Source organism: Dendrobates tinctorius, unplaced genomic scaffold (assembly GCF_039654945.1).
Source record: "Dendrobates tinctorius isolate UK_male_01 unplaced genomic scaffold, ASM3965494v1 ptg000250l, whole genome shotgun sequence".
NCBI classification, from domain to species: Eukaryota; Metazoa; Chordata; class Amphibia; order Anura; family Dendrobatidae; genus Dendrobates; species Dendrobates tinctorius.
This window is the reverse complement of record NW_027361917.1, coordinates 48,107,983-48,124,187: the sequence shown is the minus strand read 5'-3', so window position 1 is coordinate 48,124,187 and position 16,205 is coordinate 48,107,983. Positions and strand designations below refer to the sequence as shown.

The 16,205-nt window shown below is 52.1% G+C and overlaps 1 protein-coding gene across 1 annotated transcript in view; it reads right to left on the bottom strand.

Moving 5' to 3' along the window:
* Nucleotides 1-8,250, bottom strand: part of ADGB (androglobin) — a 463,044-nt gene extending 454,794 nt beyond the window's left edge. The window contains exon 1 of the mRNA XM_073557676.1: nucleotides 8,117-8,250. Within this exon, the coding sequence (XP_073413777.1) occupies nucleotides 8,117-8,190 (74 nt within the window). The 5' untranslated portion in view covers nucleotides 8,191-8,250. The remainder of the gene's footprint in view (nucleotides 1-8,116) is intronic.
* Between the last annotated feature and the right edge of the window lie 7,955 nt (nucleotides 8,251-16,205).

Genomic DNA, 16,205 nt, shown 5'->3' with positions numbered 1-16,205 from the left:
GAGCAGCATTTACAGGGCCCATTATACACTAGAGCATTAGAAATGGGGCCCATTATGTTTGGAGCATTATTTGGGCCCATAAGACAGTGGAGCTTCATCCATGGGGACCAACATATACTGTAGCATTATGTGGAGCTCATCATATACTGTTTCAAACATTATATGGGACCAATGATTCTGTATGGAGAAATAGATGGGCCTCGTCATGAGATGTAAAAAGTGAGGTATTTTTCATTGTACTATACCGCTATTTCTCTGCCGTATCGGAGCATGATGAGTTGTGGTATGTGTTAAAGGGGCGCTCTTTCGCCCAGGGCACATGAAAACCTGCAGCCAGCCCTCCCCCCCCACAACTTTAGCCAAATAACCCCCATTTTTCAGTGCGTAACTTGTATTATGAAGTTAATTAAGGTTGACAAGCTTAAGTAAGAAGAATTGATGCTTTTGGCATTCAAATGGGCACTGTAGTTGTGTTTCCTGTCCTCCTCTCACTGCCGACTTTTATTCCCCATTGACTTACATTGGGTTTCGTGTTTCGGGACGACCCCGACTTTTCCCTATAATCGGACGATCTTGCTCGACCCGACTTTTGGGAAAGTCGGGTTTCACGAAACGAAACGCGACCCTAAAAAAACAAAAGTCGCTCAACTCTATTCCTGACTATTTGGCTGATTTTTATGATGTATTTACTGAGAATGAGTCTGCGTCTTTGCCTCCTCATAGGAGTTATGACTGTGCAATTGAGCTGAGCCCTGGGTGTAAATTTCCCAAGGGTCGACTTTTCAATTTATCTGTACCCGAGCACGAGGCTATGCGATCCTACATTAAGGAGTCGTTGGAGAAGGGTCATATTAGACCATCCTCTTCACCCTTAGGTGCTGGGTTTTTTTTCGTGGCTAAGAAAGATGGGTCATTAAGGCCTTGTATTGACTATCGTTCCCTCAACAAAATTACTGTTAAATATCAGTATCCGTTACCCCAGATTTCTGATCTATTCTCCAGAGTTAAAGGTGCTTCCTGGTTTACAAAGCTTGACCTCAGGGGGGCGTATAATCTTATTCGCATTAAGCATGGGGATGAATGGAAGACGGCGTTTAATACTCCGGAGGGACATTTTGAGTACCTGGTGATGCCTTTTGGGCTCACTAATGCCCCTTCTGTCTTCCAGTGCTTCATGAATGATATTTTCCGAGACTTGGTGGATAAATTTTTGATCATCTATCTGGATGATATTTTGATCTTTTCCAAGGATTGGGACTCTCATGTGGAACATGTTCGGATTGTGTTCCAGATTTTGAGGGAGAATTCCCTGTATGTCAAGGGATCGAAATGCCTTTTTGGTGTACAGAGGATTTCATTTTTGGGATTTATTTTGTCTCCGTCAACTATTGAAATGGACCCGGTCAAGGTACAGGCCATTTATGATTGGGTTCAGCCCACTTCTTTGAAGGCCCTCCAGAAGTTTTTGGGTTTTGCTAATTTTTATCGTAAATTTATAGCTAATTTTTCTGGTATTGCCAAACCATTGACTGATTTGACTAAGAAGGGTGCTGATGTGCTGAATTGGTCTCCGAAGGCTGTTTCTTCCTTTCAGGAGATGAAGCGAAGGTTCACTTCTGCTCCGGTTTTGCGGCAACCTGATGTCTCACTTCCGTTTCAGGTAGAAGTGGACGCTTCTGAGATTGGTGCAGGAGCTGTTTTGTCCCAAAAAGATCCTGTAACATCTAAAATGAATCCCTGTGCTTTCTTTTCCCGAAAGTTCTCCCCATCCGAACGTAACTATGATGTGGGGAATCGGGAACTGTTAGCCATGAAATGGGCATTTGAGGAGTGGAGACATTGGTTGGAGGGAGCTAAACATCAAGTCGTGGTCCTTACTGACCACAAGAATTTGATTTACCTGGAGTCGGCCAAACGCTTGAATCCTAGACAGGCTAGGTGGGCCTTGTTTTTCACAAGTTTTGATTTTGTGGTCTCTTTTCTTCCGGGCACTAAGAATGTCAAGGCAGACGCCCTCTCTAGGAGTTTCTTTGCTGATTCTCCTGTTGTGACCAAGCCTGCTACCATCTTAGGTGAGGGGGTAGTTCTTTCTGCCATCTCGCCCGATTTAAGACGTGCTCTGGAAGAGTTTCAGGAGGACAAACCTGAGCGTTGTCCCATTGGAAAATTGTATGTTCCTGACCAGTGGAGGAAGAGAGTGATGTCTGAAGTTCATTGCTCTGCATTGGCTGGTCATCCAGGTATTTTTGTTACTAGAGATTTGGTGAGTCGGTCTTTTTGGTGGCCCGCCTTGTCTCGTGATGTCAGGAATTTTGTGCAGTCCTGTGGGGCTTGCTCTCGGTCTAAACCTTGTTCTCGCTCTAGTGGGTTGTTGATGCCTTTGCTGGTGCCCAGGAGGCCATGGACCCATATTTCAATGGATTTTATCTCTGATATGCCTGTCTCTCAGAGAATGACTGTTATTTGGGTGATTTGTGATAGATTCTCTAAAATGGTCCATCTTGTACTACTCCCTAAGTTGCCATCTTCCTCAGAGTTGGTGCCCTTGTTTTTGCAACAGGTGGTTCGCTTGCACGGGATTCCTGAGAACATTGTATCTGACAGAGGAGTTCAGTTTGTGTCTAGATTTTGGAGGACTTTCTGTTCCAAGCTGGGAATTCAGTTGTCCTTCTCCTCTGCGTTTCACCCTCAGACCAATGGGCAGACGGAGAGAACAAACAAGACTTTGGAGTCGTATTTGAGATGTTTTATTTCTGCTGATCAGGATGATTGGGTTTCATTTTTGCCCTTGGCTGAATTTGCTTTAAATAATAGAACTAATTCTGCCACTTTGATGTCACCTTTTTTTGTAACTTTGGGATTCATCCTCGATTCTCTTCAGGGCAGGTGCAGCCTTCTGCCTGCCCAGGTGTTGACACTGTGGTGGAGAGAATGCACCAGATCTGGGACCAAGTAGTGGATAAGTTGTCTCTCTCCCAGGAAAAGGCCCAGCGGTTTTCCAACCGGCATAGGACCATTGGTCCCCAGTTTAAGGTGGGTGATATGGTTTGGTTGTCATCAGAGAATATCGCTATGAAGGTGGCTTCTCCAAAGTTTAAACCTAGATTTATTGGACCTTACAAGATTTTGGAAATTCTTAATCCAGTCTCTTTTCGATTGGCTCTTCCTGTTACATTTAAGATCCATAACGTGTTTCATAAGTCTCTGTTAAAGAGGTTTGTTGAGCCAGTAGTTCCTGTGGTGGCACCTCCTGACTCGGTATTGGTTTAAGGTGATGTGGAATATGAGGTTGAGAAGATACTGGATTCTCGCCTGGCTAGACGGAGACTCCAGTATTTGGTTAAATGGAAGGGTTATGGCCAGGAGGATAATTCTTGGGTTCCTGCATCATATATTCATGCCGAAAGATTGGTTCGTGCCTTTCATCGGGCCCATCCTGATCACCCTGGTGGCGTGGATGAGGGTTCGGTGACCCCTCCTCAAGGGGGAGGTACTGTTGTGAGTTCATTTTCCCCTTCACCGTCGATGTCTGATGAACTCCCTCTTCTGGTGAAGGAAGGTAGTGAGGCTGATTACCAAACACCTGATCTGGTAGATGATGACTGGGTAACAGGAACTGCTGACTAGATATAAGGGGGGTGGTCAGTGTAGCTCAGTGTCAGGGGTAGTCAGTGTAGCGCAGTGTCAGGAGTGGTCAGTGTAGCTCAGTGTCAGGGGTAGTCAGTGTAGCTCAGTGTCAGGGGAATTCAGTGTAGCTCAGTAACAGGGGTAATCAGTGTAGCTCAGTGTGAGGGGTGGTCAGTGTCGCTCAGTGTGAGGGGTGGTCAGTGTACTTCAGTGTCGGGGTAGTCAGTGTAGCTCAGTGCCAGGGGTAGTCAGTGTAGCTCAGTGTCAGGGGTAGTCAGTGTAGCTCAGTAACAGGGGTGGTCAGCATAGCTCAGTGCCAGGGGTGGTCAGTGTAGCTCAGTGTAAGGGGTGGTCAGTGTAGCTCCGTTTCAGGGGAGGTCAGTGTAGCTCAGTGCCAGGGGTGGTCAGTGTAGCTCAGTGCCAGGGGTGGTCAGTGTAGCTCAATGTAAGGGGTGGTCATTGTAGCTCTGTTTCAGGGGTGGTCAGTGCAGCTCAGTGCCAGGGGTGGTCAATTTAGCTCAGTGCCAGGGGTAGTCAGTGGAGCTCAGTGTCAGGGATAGTCAGTGTAGCTCAGTAACAGGGGTGGTCAGCGTAGCTCAGTGCCAGGGGTGGTCAGTGTAGCTCAGTGTAAGGGGTGGTCAGTGTAGCTCCGTTTCAGGGGAGGTCAGTGTAGCTCAGTGCCAGGGGTGGTCTGTGTAGCTCAGTGTCAGGGGTGGTCAGTGTAGCTCAATGTAAGGGGTGGTCAGTGTAGCTCCATTTCAGGGGTGGTCAGTGTAGCTCAATGCCAGGGGTGGTCAATTTAGCTCAGTGCCAGGGGTAGTCAGTGGAGCTCAGTGACAGGGGTAGTCAGTGGAGTTCAGTGTGAGGGGTTGTCAGTGTAGCTCAGTGTCAGGGGTAATCAGAGTAGCTCAGTGTGAGGGGTGTTCAGTGTAGCGCAGTGTCAGGGGTGGTCAGTGTCGCTCAGTGTGAGGGGTGGTCAGTGTAGCTCAGTGTCAGGGGTAGTCAGTGTAGCGCAGAGTCGGGGGTGGTCAGTGTAGCTCAGTGTCGGGTGTGGTCAGTGTAGCTCAGTGTCAGGGGTGGTCAGTAAAGCTCAGTGCCAGGGGTGGTCAGTGTAGCTCAGTGTCAGGGGTAGTCAGTGTAGCGCAGTGTCGGGGGTGGTCAGTGTAGCTCAGTGCCAGGGGTGGTCAGTGTAGCTCAGTGTCGGGGGCGGTCATTGTAGCTCAGTGTCGGGGGTGGTCAGTGTAGCTCAGTGTCGGGTGTGGTCAGTGTAGCTCAGTGTCAGGGGTGGTCAGTAAAGCTCAGTGCCAGGGGTGGTCAGTGTAGCTCAGTGTCAGGGGTAGTCAGTGTAGCGCAGTGTCGGGGGTGGTCAGTGTAGCTCAGTGCCAGGGGTGGTCAGTGTAGCTCAGTGTCGGGGGCGGTCATTGTAGCTCAGTGTCGGGGGCGGTCAGTGTAGCTCAGTGTCGGGGGCGGTCAGTGTAGCTCAGTGTCGGGGGCGGTCAGTGTAGCTCAGTGTCGGGGGCGGTCAGTGTAGCTCAGTGTCGGGGGCGGTCAGTGTAGCTCATTGTCGGGGGCGGTCAGTGTAGCTCATTGTCGGGGGCGGTCAGTGTAGCTCAGTGTCGGGGGCGGTCAGTGTAGCTCAGTGTCGGGGGCGGTCAGTGTAGCTCAGTGTCGGGGGCGGTCAGTGTAGCTCAGTGTCGGGGGCGGTCAGTGTAGCTCAGTGTCGGGGGCGGTCAGTGTAGCTCAGTGCCGGGGGCGGTCAGTGTAGCTCAGTGTCGGGGGCGGTCAGTGTAGCTCAGTGTCGGGGGCGGTCAGTGTAGCTCAGTGTCGGGGGCGGTCAGTGTAGCTCAGTGTCGGGGGCGGTCAGTGTAGCTCAGTGCCGGGGGCGGTCAGTGTAGCTCAGTGTCGGGGGCGGTCAGTGTAGCTCAGTGTCGGGGGCGGTCAGTGTAGCTCAGTGTCGGGGGCGGTCAGTGTAGCTCAGTGTCGGGGGCGGTCAGTGTAGCTCAGTGTCGGGGGCGGTCAGTGTAGCTCAGTGTCGGGGGCGGTCAGTGTAGCTCAGTGTCGGGGGCGGTCAGTGTAGCTCAGTGTCGGGGGCGGTCAGTGTAGCTCAGTGTCGGGGGCGGTCAGTGTAGCTCAGTGTCGGGGGCGGTCAGTGTAGCTCAGTGTCGGGGGCGGTCAGTGTAGCTCAGTGTCGGGGGCGGTCAGTGTAGCTCAGTGTCGGGGGCGGTCAGTGTAGCTCAGTGTCGGGGGCGGTCAGTGTAGCTCAGTGTCGGGGGCGGTCAGTGTAGCTCAGTGTCGGGGGCGGTCAGTGTAGCTCAGTGTCGGGGGCGGTCAGTGTAGCTCAGTGTCGGGGGCGGTCAGTGTAGCTCAGTGTCGGGGGCGGTCAGTGTAGCTCAGTGTCGGGGGCGGTCAGTGTAGCTCCGTGTCGGGGGCGGTCAGTGTAGCTCCGTGTCGGGGGCGGTCAGTGTAGCTCAGTGTCGGGGGCGGTCAGTGTAGCTCAGTGTCGGGGGCGGTCAGTGTAGCTCAGTGTCGGGGGCGGTCAGTGTAGCTCAGTGTCGGGGGCGGTCAGTGTAGCTCAGTGTCGGGGGCGGTCAGTGTAGCTCATTGTCGGGGGCGGTCAGTGTAGCTCATTGTCGGGGGCGGTCAGTGTAGCTCAGTGTCGGGGGCGGTCAGTGTAGCTCAGTGTCGGGGGCGGTCAGTGTAGCTCCGTGTCGGGGGCGGTCAGTGTAGCTCCGTGTCGGGGGCGGTCAGTGTAGCTCCGTGTCGGGGGCGGTCAGTGTAGCTCAGTGTCGGGGGCGGTCAGTGTAGCTCAGTGTCGGGGGCGGTCAGTGTAGCTCAGTGTCGGGGGCGGTCAGTGTAGCTCATTGTCGGGGCGGTCAGTGTAGCTCATTGTCGGGGGCGGTCAGTGTAGCTCAGTGTCGGGGGCGGTCAGTGTAGCTCAGTGTCGGGGGCGGTCAGTGTAGCTCAGTGTCGGGGGCGGTCAGTGTAGCTCCGTGTCGGGGGCGGTCAGTGTAGCTCAGTGTCGGGGGCGGTCAGTGTAGCTCAGTGTCGGGGGCGGTCAGTGTAGCTCAGTGTCGGGGGCGGTCAGTGTAGCTCAGTGTCGGGGGCGGTCAGTGTAGCTCAGTGTCGGGGGCGGTCAGTGTAGCTCATTGTCGGGGGCGGTCAGTGTAGCTCATTGTCGGGGGCGGTCAGTGTAGCTCATTGTCGGGGGCGGTCAGTGTAGCTCATTGTCGGGGGCGGTCAGTGTAGCTCAGTGTCGGGGGCGGTCAGTGTAGCTCAGTGTCGGGGGCGGTCAGTGTAGCTCAGTGTCGGGGGCGGTCAGTGTAGCTCAGTGTCGGGGGCGGTCAGTGTAGCTCAGTGTCGGGGGCGGTCAGTGTAGCTCAGTGCCGGGGGCGGTCAGTGTAGCTCAGTGTCGGGGGCGGTCAGTGTAGCTCAGTGTCGGGGGCGGTCAGTGTAGCTCAGTGTCGGGGGCGGTCAGTGTAGCTCAGTGTCGGGGGCGGTCAGTGTAGCTCAGTGTCGGGGGCGGTCAGTGTAGCTCAGTGTCGGGGGCGGTCAGTGTAGCTCAGTGTCGGGGGCGGTCAGTGTAGCTCAGTGTCGGGGGCGGTCAGTGTAGCTCAGTGTCGGGGGCGGTCAGTGTAGCTCAGTGTCGGGGGCGGTCAGTGTAGCTCAGTGTCGGGGGCGGTCAGTGTAGCTCAGTGTCGGGGGCGGTCAGTGTAGCTCAGTGTCGGGGGCGGTCAGTGTAGCTCAGTGTCGGGGGCGGTCAGTGTAGCTCAGTGTCGGGGGCGGTCAGTGTAGCTCAGTGTCGGGGGCGGTCAGTGTAGCTCAGTGTCGGGGGCGGTCAGTGTAGCTCAGTGTCGGGGGCGGTCAGTGTAGCTCAGTGTCGGGGGCGGTCAGTGTAGCTCAGTGTCGGGGGCGGTCAGTGTAGCTCAGTGTCGGGGGCGGTCAGTGTAGCTCAGTGTCGGGGGCGGTCAGTGTAGCTCAGTGTCGGGGGCGGTCAGTGTAGCTCAGTGTCGGGGGCGATCAGTGTAGCTCAGTGTCGGGGGTGGTCAGTGTAGCTCCGTGTCGGGGGCGGTCAGTGTAGCTCAGTGTCGGGGGCGGTCAGTGTAGCTCAGTGTCGGGGGTGGTCAGTGTAGCTCAGTGTCGGGGGTGGTCAGTGTAGCTCAGTGTCGGGGGTGGTCAGTGTAGCTCAGTGTCGGGGGTGGTCAGTGTAGCTCAGTGTCGGGGGTGGTCAGTGTAGCTCACTATTAGAATGTGCCACATACTATGATGGCGCCATCACACCATACTGCCACAGATGGCAGAGACTGGGGTCTCTTAACAGGGTGACATAACACCTATGCCACAGAGGAGCCAGATGCTCATAATAGCTCGTTCTGAAGGACTAGGACACAAGCCATACATAAAATATGTAGCCGTGTCAGTGCCTACTACAGCCATGCATGAATCTCTCCTCGGAGGGCGCCCTCCCACTGCCCGCCGTACCCACACTCACTCTCTGGGTGTCTGCCCCATGGCCGAGCTCAGGCGATGCCCAGACTCCTTCTTCTTGGCTTGTTTAGAGGACATGGTGGCGGCTCCGGACCACTGTGCGCCACTGCGGACTGTGCTGGAGAGCCGCGTCTATTGGTTGCTAGGAGACGAGGGCTGCGCGTCCATGGAGCTGAGGCGCGCACTGAGCCTCGTCCGCTTCTCTCCTCTCTGTACCGCTGTCTCTGTGCCCGGTGTCAAGGGGCCCCTCTGCCACTTCTCACCACAGTGCACAGGGTGCCATATGTGTAACTGCTGAATCCCCTCTGGAGAGCCCGGGCATTTTCCTCTTCCCGCCACCACAGCTGTGTGGGGGGCTTCTTGCAGGATGAGTGGTCGCTGTGAATGACCCCGTTCCTTTTAGGCTGTGTGCACACGCTGCGGAAAAGGTGCGGATTCATCCGCGCGGATTTTGTACAATCCGCAGGTGAAACCGCAGGTCAAAAGACCTGCAGTTTTACCTGCGGATTGCTCTGCGGTTTTGCCCTGCGGTTTTTCATCTCCTCAATGGAGGAGATGGCAAACCGCAGGAGAATCCGCAGAAAGAATTGACATGTCAATTCTTTCTGCGGATTGAAAACCGCAGATAATCCGCGCGGAAAATTCCGCACCGTCTGCACTGCGGTTTTTGATTCCCATAGGGAATCATTGTACTGTACACCGCAGCAGAAACTGCTGCGGGTCCGCAGCGGCCAAAACCGCTGCAGAACCGCAGCAAAATCCGCAGCGTGTGCACACAGCCTTAGGCTGAGTTCACGCGTGGCGTTTTTTTCGCGTTTCCGCGGCGGTTTTAACCGCGCGATTTTGCCGCGAAAAATAAGCATCCCATGCATTCCTATGGGATTCCGCAATGCTGTGCTAATGCTGCGGTTTTTACCGCGGCGGAATCTCTTCGCGGTAAAAACCGCAGCATGCTCATTAATTTGCGGAATCGCGGCGATCCCGCACCCATAGGAATGCATTGTTCCGCTTACCTCCCGCATGTGGCTGTGCCCACCATGCGGAAAGTAAGCAGAACATTTGCGGATGGTACCCACGGTCCGGAGGAGAGGAGACTGTCCTCCGGGCTTTGGGTACCATATCCCTGTAAAAAATAGAATTTAAAATAAAAAATATTGTTATTCTCACCCTCCGACGTCCCGCGCAGCCTTCCCGCTTCTCTTCACGCTCTCGTTCCCAGTAGTCCTTTGCGAAAATGCCCGCGATGGCGTCCCTTCTCGTGGGATCGTGAAGTCTCGCGGTCATTCGCACGACGTCATCGCGAATTACCGCGAGACGTCGCGATCCCGCGAGAACTGACGTCATCGCGGACATTTTCGCAAAGGATTACTGGGAACGGATGCCCGGGACGTCGGAGGGTGAGAATAACACCGTTTTTTTTTTTTTTTTTTCATTCTATCTTTTACTATTGATGCTGCATAGGCGGCCTCAGTAGTAAAAAGTTGGTCACACTCGTCAAACACTGTGTTTGACGAGTCTGACCAACCTGTCAATCAGTTCTCCAAGCGATGCTCCAGATCGCTTGGAAAACGCTAGCATTTTGCAAGCTAAATACGCTTGCAAAATGCTAGTTTTTCCGCGGGAAAATCACGGGAATTTAAAATGCGATTTTCCCGCGGACTGGAATTCCGGAATTCTCGCGGTAATTTCCGCGAGAGTTCCGGTACGTGTGCACTTAGCCTTACCCTGTCATCTACTGAAAAACGGAGAAAAAATCCCAGTGGCTGAAACTGTGAAAATAAATGCGATTCTGCCATTGTGTTTTGGGTTTTCGTTTTCAGGCGTTCGTTCTGTGGTAAACGCGACATGGCGGCATCAGTCTCCTCCATCTGATGGCGGCATTAGGCCTGTTTCAGACATCAGTTTTTTCTGTCAGTCTATATCCGCCAAAATAGCAGAAAACTGATCCGCAGGCGGACTGACAGAAACGGGGGTCAGCGGATCGGCGGATGTACGGATCCGCCGATGGTAAAAATTTAAAGGAACCGTGCCTGGGAAAAAAGAAAAGAAATAAAAAATTAATACCGGCGGATGTAGTGGTCTCCAGAAGAGAGCGGGCATCTGCGGTGAGCGATCATCTCGCGGGATGTGGGTGAGCAGCGATCGCGAGATGTGAGAGGAGATTGCGCGATGTGAGACGTGGAAGATGGGGCTGGAGATGGTGAGGAATGGAGGAGAGAGAGAGAGAATGAATTTTCATCCAGCAGCGAGACTTGATTCAGGTTTAAAAGGGGAAAATGCGGATCCGGACAGCAAAAAAATGTTGCATGGTCCGTTCGGTGATGTCAGTGGACGCCAAAATTTTGGCGGATCCGCACAAATACGGACGCAACGGACGATCATCAGTCAAAATCCGCCGATAATGAAAGTCAATGGGGAAAAAAACAGATCCGCCAAGATAAATGGCAGATCCTTTTTTTGGCAAATTGGCGGATCTTGACTGATTGTGAAAAATTGAAGTGTGAAACAGGCCTTACCAGACGGACGTTTTTTATATAAGAAATTTTTAAAAACAGAATAGAATTTTGGATTTTTTTCTCCATTTTCTGAGACCAGTGACCTTTTTCTTCTTCCATCGCTGGAGCTGTATTGTGGCGCCCCCAGGAGTATGGTCGCCACAGTGGCATTGCCTTCCTCCAAGGAGAGTGATGTCAGGCTTGGAAGCAATGAAGGGTCTCTCTAGCAGTTAACCATAACATGCAACACAGTTCCCACTCTGGGCCAGCAGAGGGAGCTCTGAACCAGAATTGGGGGAGGAGTGCTCTCTGAGGGCCATGGGGGGAAAAAGGGATTTAGTGTGAGGAGGCCTAAGTGTGTACATGTGGAGAGAGAAGCTGGGGGACTGAGCGGAGTTGAGAGCTCGTTCCCAGCTGGAGCGCATGATCTGGAGCCTGGTCTCCACGGTTGTATGGATACTGAAGGTCCTGCAACAGAAACCAGAGGAATAGGAAACTGTAAATGCTCTATTCCCACCTAAGACTCGGAAGCACAACAGCAACGGGTGAGCCAAGAGAAGAGATAGAAGGCTACAGCTGTCTGCCATACGAGGTAGATCTGACAGGGAACAAGAAGGAGGAACTTCAGTGTAACACAGTACTGCATGTACCTCAAGTAAGCACTAGGAAGGAGACTACACAACCCATTTGCATAAAGATATTCCTGAGTTGCTTCCAGGCTAATCATCTCCTGTGCCATCTGGACCCTGGACTGCACTTACAAAGTAAAGGTAAAGAAAATTCATTCCGCCGTGTCCTTGCCTTCTTTCTGCAACTTCTCCAGCACTGCTACATCTATGTGCCAGACACTGCACCTGTCAGGAACACCGCACTGAACTTGCTCACTGAGCCAGTGCGTGTGTCCTGAGTAAAGCGAACAGTGCTCAAAGATACCTGTGGAGCGGGCAGCAGCCGAGTAGATGCGTACTTCAGAGCCGCAGGACATGAAGCACGAGACTGCTAGGGGCGTGGCCTAAACTCCACAGAGCTAGGGGCTGCAAGATAACTCCTAGCAGGGTAACTGCGAGACAAAGTTACCAGGGGGCATAGACAGGGAGAATAGTCGAGACGTAGCCAGTGATTCACACACAGAGATAGCTGCAAAGGTACAAGAGGGGCGAGCAGAGAGTAGTCAGGTCACAGGCAATGAGTCATACACAGAGATAATAACGCAGTGCAAAATCAACAGGCAAACTCACAACGCGAAACAGAACAGGGTCAGAACCATATAAACAAGCTATAGCAACAAACAGGCACACAGGGGTCAGCACACTAGGCCAAAGGCAAAAGTATGGCAGGGATTGAAGCTTCCCAGGGGTTTAAGAAGCTTTCCCAGAACCAGAAAGAGGCCACAATCATTAACCCCAGGTGTGCAGGTCAAAACCTGCACCGAGCTCCAGACATTAACCCCAGGTGTGCAGCTCAAAAACCTGCACTGGGATCATGACAGTACCCCCTCTCAACGGAGGGCTTCTGGACCCCCAGGCTTCCCCGGGTACTTGGCATGGAAAGCCCGAACCAGGCGATCTGCATGTACCGAGAGAGCAGGGACCCATGAGCGCTCCTCTGGTCCATATCCCTTCCAGTGGACCAGGTACTGCAAAGAGCGGCGCACCCGCCGAGAGTCCACAATATGTCCGACCTCATACTCCAATTGACCCTCCACCAGCACTAGAGGAACAACAGACTCAGAGTTCTCTTTGACAGATCCTGCGGGTTTCAACAGAGATTTATGGAATACATTAGATATTTTTAAGGAGGCGGGGAGACGCAACCTATATGCCACTGGGTTGACTATCTCCATAATCTCGTACGGACCAATGAACTTTGGTCCCAACTTAGCTGATGGTACCTTTAAGTTGATGTTACGTGTGGAGAGCCAAACCTTCTCTCCCACCTGAAACATGTCTCCTGAGGCTCTCTTTTTGTCCGCAAAATATTTGTATCTCCCCTGGGCCTGAGAGATATTACGCCGGACTTCAGCCCAGAGGTTTTTTAACCATTGAACGGACCCCTCTGCCCCTGGACAACCGGAATCCACCCGAGAAAACTCCCCAAAATGCGGATTAAACCCATAGTTATTCAGGAATGGGGACATGTTGGTGGACTGACTCATCCGGTTGTTAAAAGCGAATTCAGCCAACGGTAACGCATCACACCAATTCTCCTGTCTGGCGGAGGTCAGACACCTGAGAATTTGTTCCAGGGATTGATTGGTGCGTTCTGTCTGACCATTACTCTCTGGGTGATATGCCAACGAGAAGGAGAGTGAGATGCCCAATTTCATACTGAACGCCCTCCAAAATTTGGCCGCAAACTGCACACCTCTGTCAGACACAACATTCAGGGGTACCCCATGAAATCGGACCACATGCTGCACAAACAACCTTGACAATGTTTCTGCTGAAGGTAATGCTGCCAAGGGAATGAAATGGGCCTGTTTAGAAAACCTATCCACCACCACCCAGATCACGGTATTGCCCCTGAAAGGTGGAAGGCCGGTAATAAAATCCATGGAAAGATGAGTCCATGGCCTATCAGGAATCGGTAAAGGTATGAGTTCCCCAGCCGGTCGGTTATGCGAGCTTTTGGAACGGGCACACATGCCACAAGCAGAAACAAATTCCTTGACATCGGACCTTAATGAAGGCCACCAAAAACCCCTGGCTACTGCCTCTCTAGTGGCCGTGATACCTGGATGAGCACTCAGCCTAGACTCATGAAACTCCTGCAGAAGTCTAGGCCGCAAAGAATCTGGAACAAACAGTTTATCCCCTGGCCTGGTTGCCGGAGCTAGGGCCTGAGCCCTTAGAATTTCTTGTTCCAACTCAATTGAGACCCCCGCCACTACCACCCCTGGGGGAAGAATGGAGGACGGCGGCTCAGGGGGAGACACTGGATCAAAACTTCTGGACAGGGCATCCGCTTTAACATTTTTGGACCCCGGTCGAAAAGTAATGGAGAACTGAAATCGTGAAAAAAAAAAGTGACCAACGGGCTTGTCTAGGAGTAAGCCTCTTAGCAGATTCAAGGTATGCCAAATTTTTGTGATCCGTGACAACCGTGAAAGGGTGAGCCGCCCCTTCCAAAAAGTGCCTCCATTCCTCAAACACCAGCTTGACCGCAAGAAGGTCCCTATTGCCTACATCATAGTTTTTCTCAGCTGAGGAGAACTTCTTGGAGAAGAAGGCACAGGGATTGAGATTGGTAAGGGTGGCCGGACCCTGGGACAGCACAGCCCCCACCCCCACTTCAGAAGCATCCACCTCCACAATGAATGGTTTGGACGGGTCAGGTTGTATTAACACTGGGGCAGACATGAAACATTTCTTAATCATTGAGAAGGATTCCTTAGCGAGTACAGACCAATTTTTTACATCAGCGCCCTTCTGGGTAAGATCCGTGAGTGGTTTAACCACTTGTGAGAAACCTTTAATGAATCTCCGGTAATAGTTCGCAAATCCTAAGAAGCGCAGGATCCCCTTGAGATCTCGAGGCTGAACGCCGTCAGCGATCGCCAGCACCTTCTTAGGATCCATATGAAACCCCTCACAGGACACAATCAACCCCAAAAAAGACAGCTCCTGTACAAAAAACGAACATTTTTCCAATTTAGCGAACAATTGGTTCTCCTTGAGTCTCTGGAGAACTGTCTTTAGATGTTGCAAGTGAGATTGACTGTCCTGGGAATACACCAAAATATCATCCAAATAAATAATAACAAAATGGCCTATCAGATCAGAAAACACAACATTGATGAAATTTTGGAAAATAGCAGGTGCATTAGTTAACCCAAACGGCATTACCAGGTTCTCAAAGAGTCCTTCTGATGTGAGGAATGCCGTTTTCCACTCGTCCCCTTCCCGAACCCTTATCAGATTGTAGGCCCCCCGCAGATCTAACTTGGAGAACCATTGGGCCCCAGCTAGCTGGTTACATAAGTCTGGGATGAGGGGAAGCGGGGAAGCGTTCCTAACCGTTATATTGTTCAGTTCCTGAAAGTCGAGGCACGGCCGCAAACCACCATCTTTTTTTCTTCACAAAGAAGAACCCTGCTGCCACAGGTGACACAGAAGGCCTGATATGCCCTTTGCGGAGGCTCTCAGCTATGTACTCCTTCATGGCTTGGCGTTCAGGCCCAGACAAATTGAACAATCGAGCCTTAGGTAACTTGGCTCCGGGTACTAAATCAATGGCACAATCGTAGGGTCTATGTGGTGGCAGCGCCTCAGCCTCACTTTCGGAAAAAACGTCTTTGAAATCCTTCAGGTACTCCGGAATACCTGCCAGACAGATGACACAGACACGGATTTAATAGCGTTAACAAGATGTCCCAGGTTACCACATTTATTATTGCATCCCCATTGAGTGATTTCCCCTGTAACCCAATCAATGGTAGGATTATGACGTTGAAGCAAAGGCATCCCCACTACCAGTCTTGCAGGCAAGTTATCTAGCACAAGACAGCTTAGTTTTTCCACATGAGTGGAACCCACTTTTAGAGAAAAAAGTTCAGACCTGCAACAGATACCATCTTGGGTAAGAGGAGACGAGTCAATTGCCACAAGTTTAACAGGATCGTGAAGCCTGACTGTCCCTATCTTATTAAGAGTCATAACCTTGGTATCAATCAGGTTCACAGCAGAACTGCAGTCAATAAAAGCAGTAGTCTGAACAGGACCATAACCAAGTTCCAGTTCCACCTGCAGCACCATTTTTGCACATGAGGAAAATTGTACCTGAAGGTCTGGGTAGTCTCCTCGACTACTACCCAGACCTAGTTGTTTCCCGCCATCTTGGAGGATGACAGACAAGAGGGGCAGTCCTTCTTCCAATGTCCAGATTTCCCACAATAGAAGCACAACTGCTTTTCCCGGCGGCGTCTTCTTTCCTTTCCTTCACAGGTGAAAGCGCTCACCTCCATAGCCATAGGAAGAGTCCGGGTCTCATCTCCACTGAAGAATAATGGTGTTTCCCGTTGCATAATGCCTCTAGCCCGCAGCCTGCGATCCATGCGAACCGCTTGGATCATGGCATCCTCCAGGGAGTCAGGCGGAGGATGAAGTGCCAAAGCATCCTTCAGACATTCACACAGGCCTCTGTGGAACAGCCCCCAAAGGGCGGCATCACTCCAGGAAATCTCGGCTGCCCAACGTCTGAATTCAGTACAGAACCATTCGGCCCCCTGACAGACACTCATCACCTTGTCCTCAGGCAACCGCACTCTATCAGGTTCATCATAAATAAGCCCTAAGGCTTCAAAAAAACGCATCCACAGACATTCTCTCAGGGGCTGAAGAGAAAAGCGAAAATGCCCAGGCTTGTGGGGACCGCCTAAGCAGGGACATCACCACCCCCACTCTCTGTTTCTCATCCCCAGAGGAGCGGGGTCTCAAAGAGAAAAAGAGCTTACAGCCCTCCTTAAATGCCCTGAAATCATCCTTGTTACCAGAAAATGTATCTGCCAATTTAACCGGGAATTCGGGTGGGACTAACATGACATCTCTATTCCCCACATGCTGTAAGCCTGCGGAAAGTACCCCCTGAACTGAGTCCTCC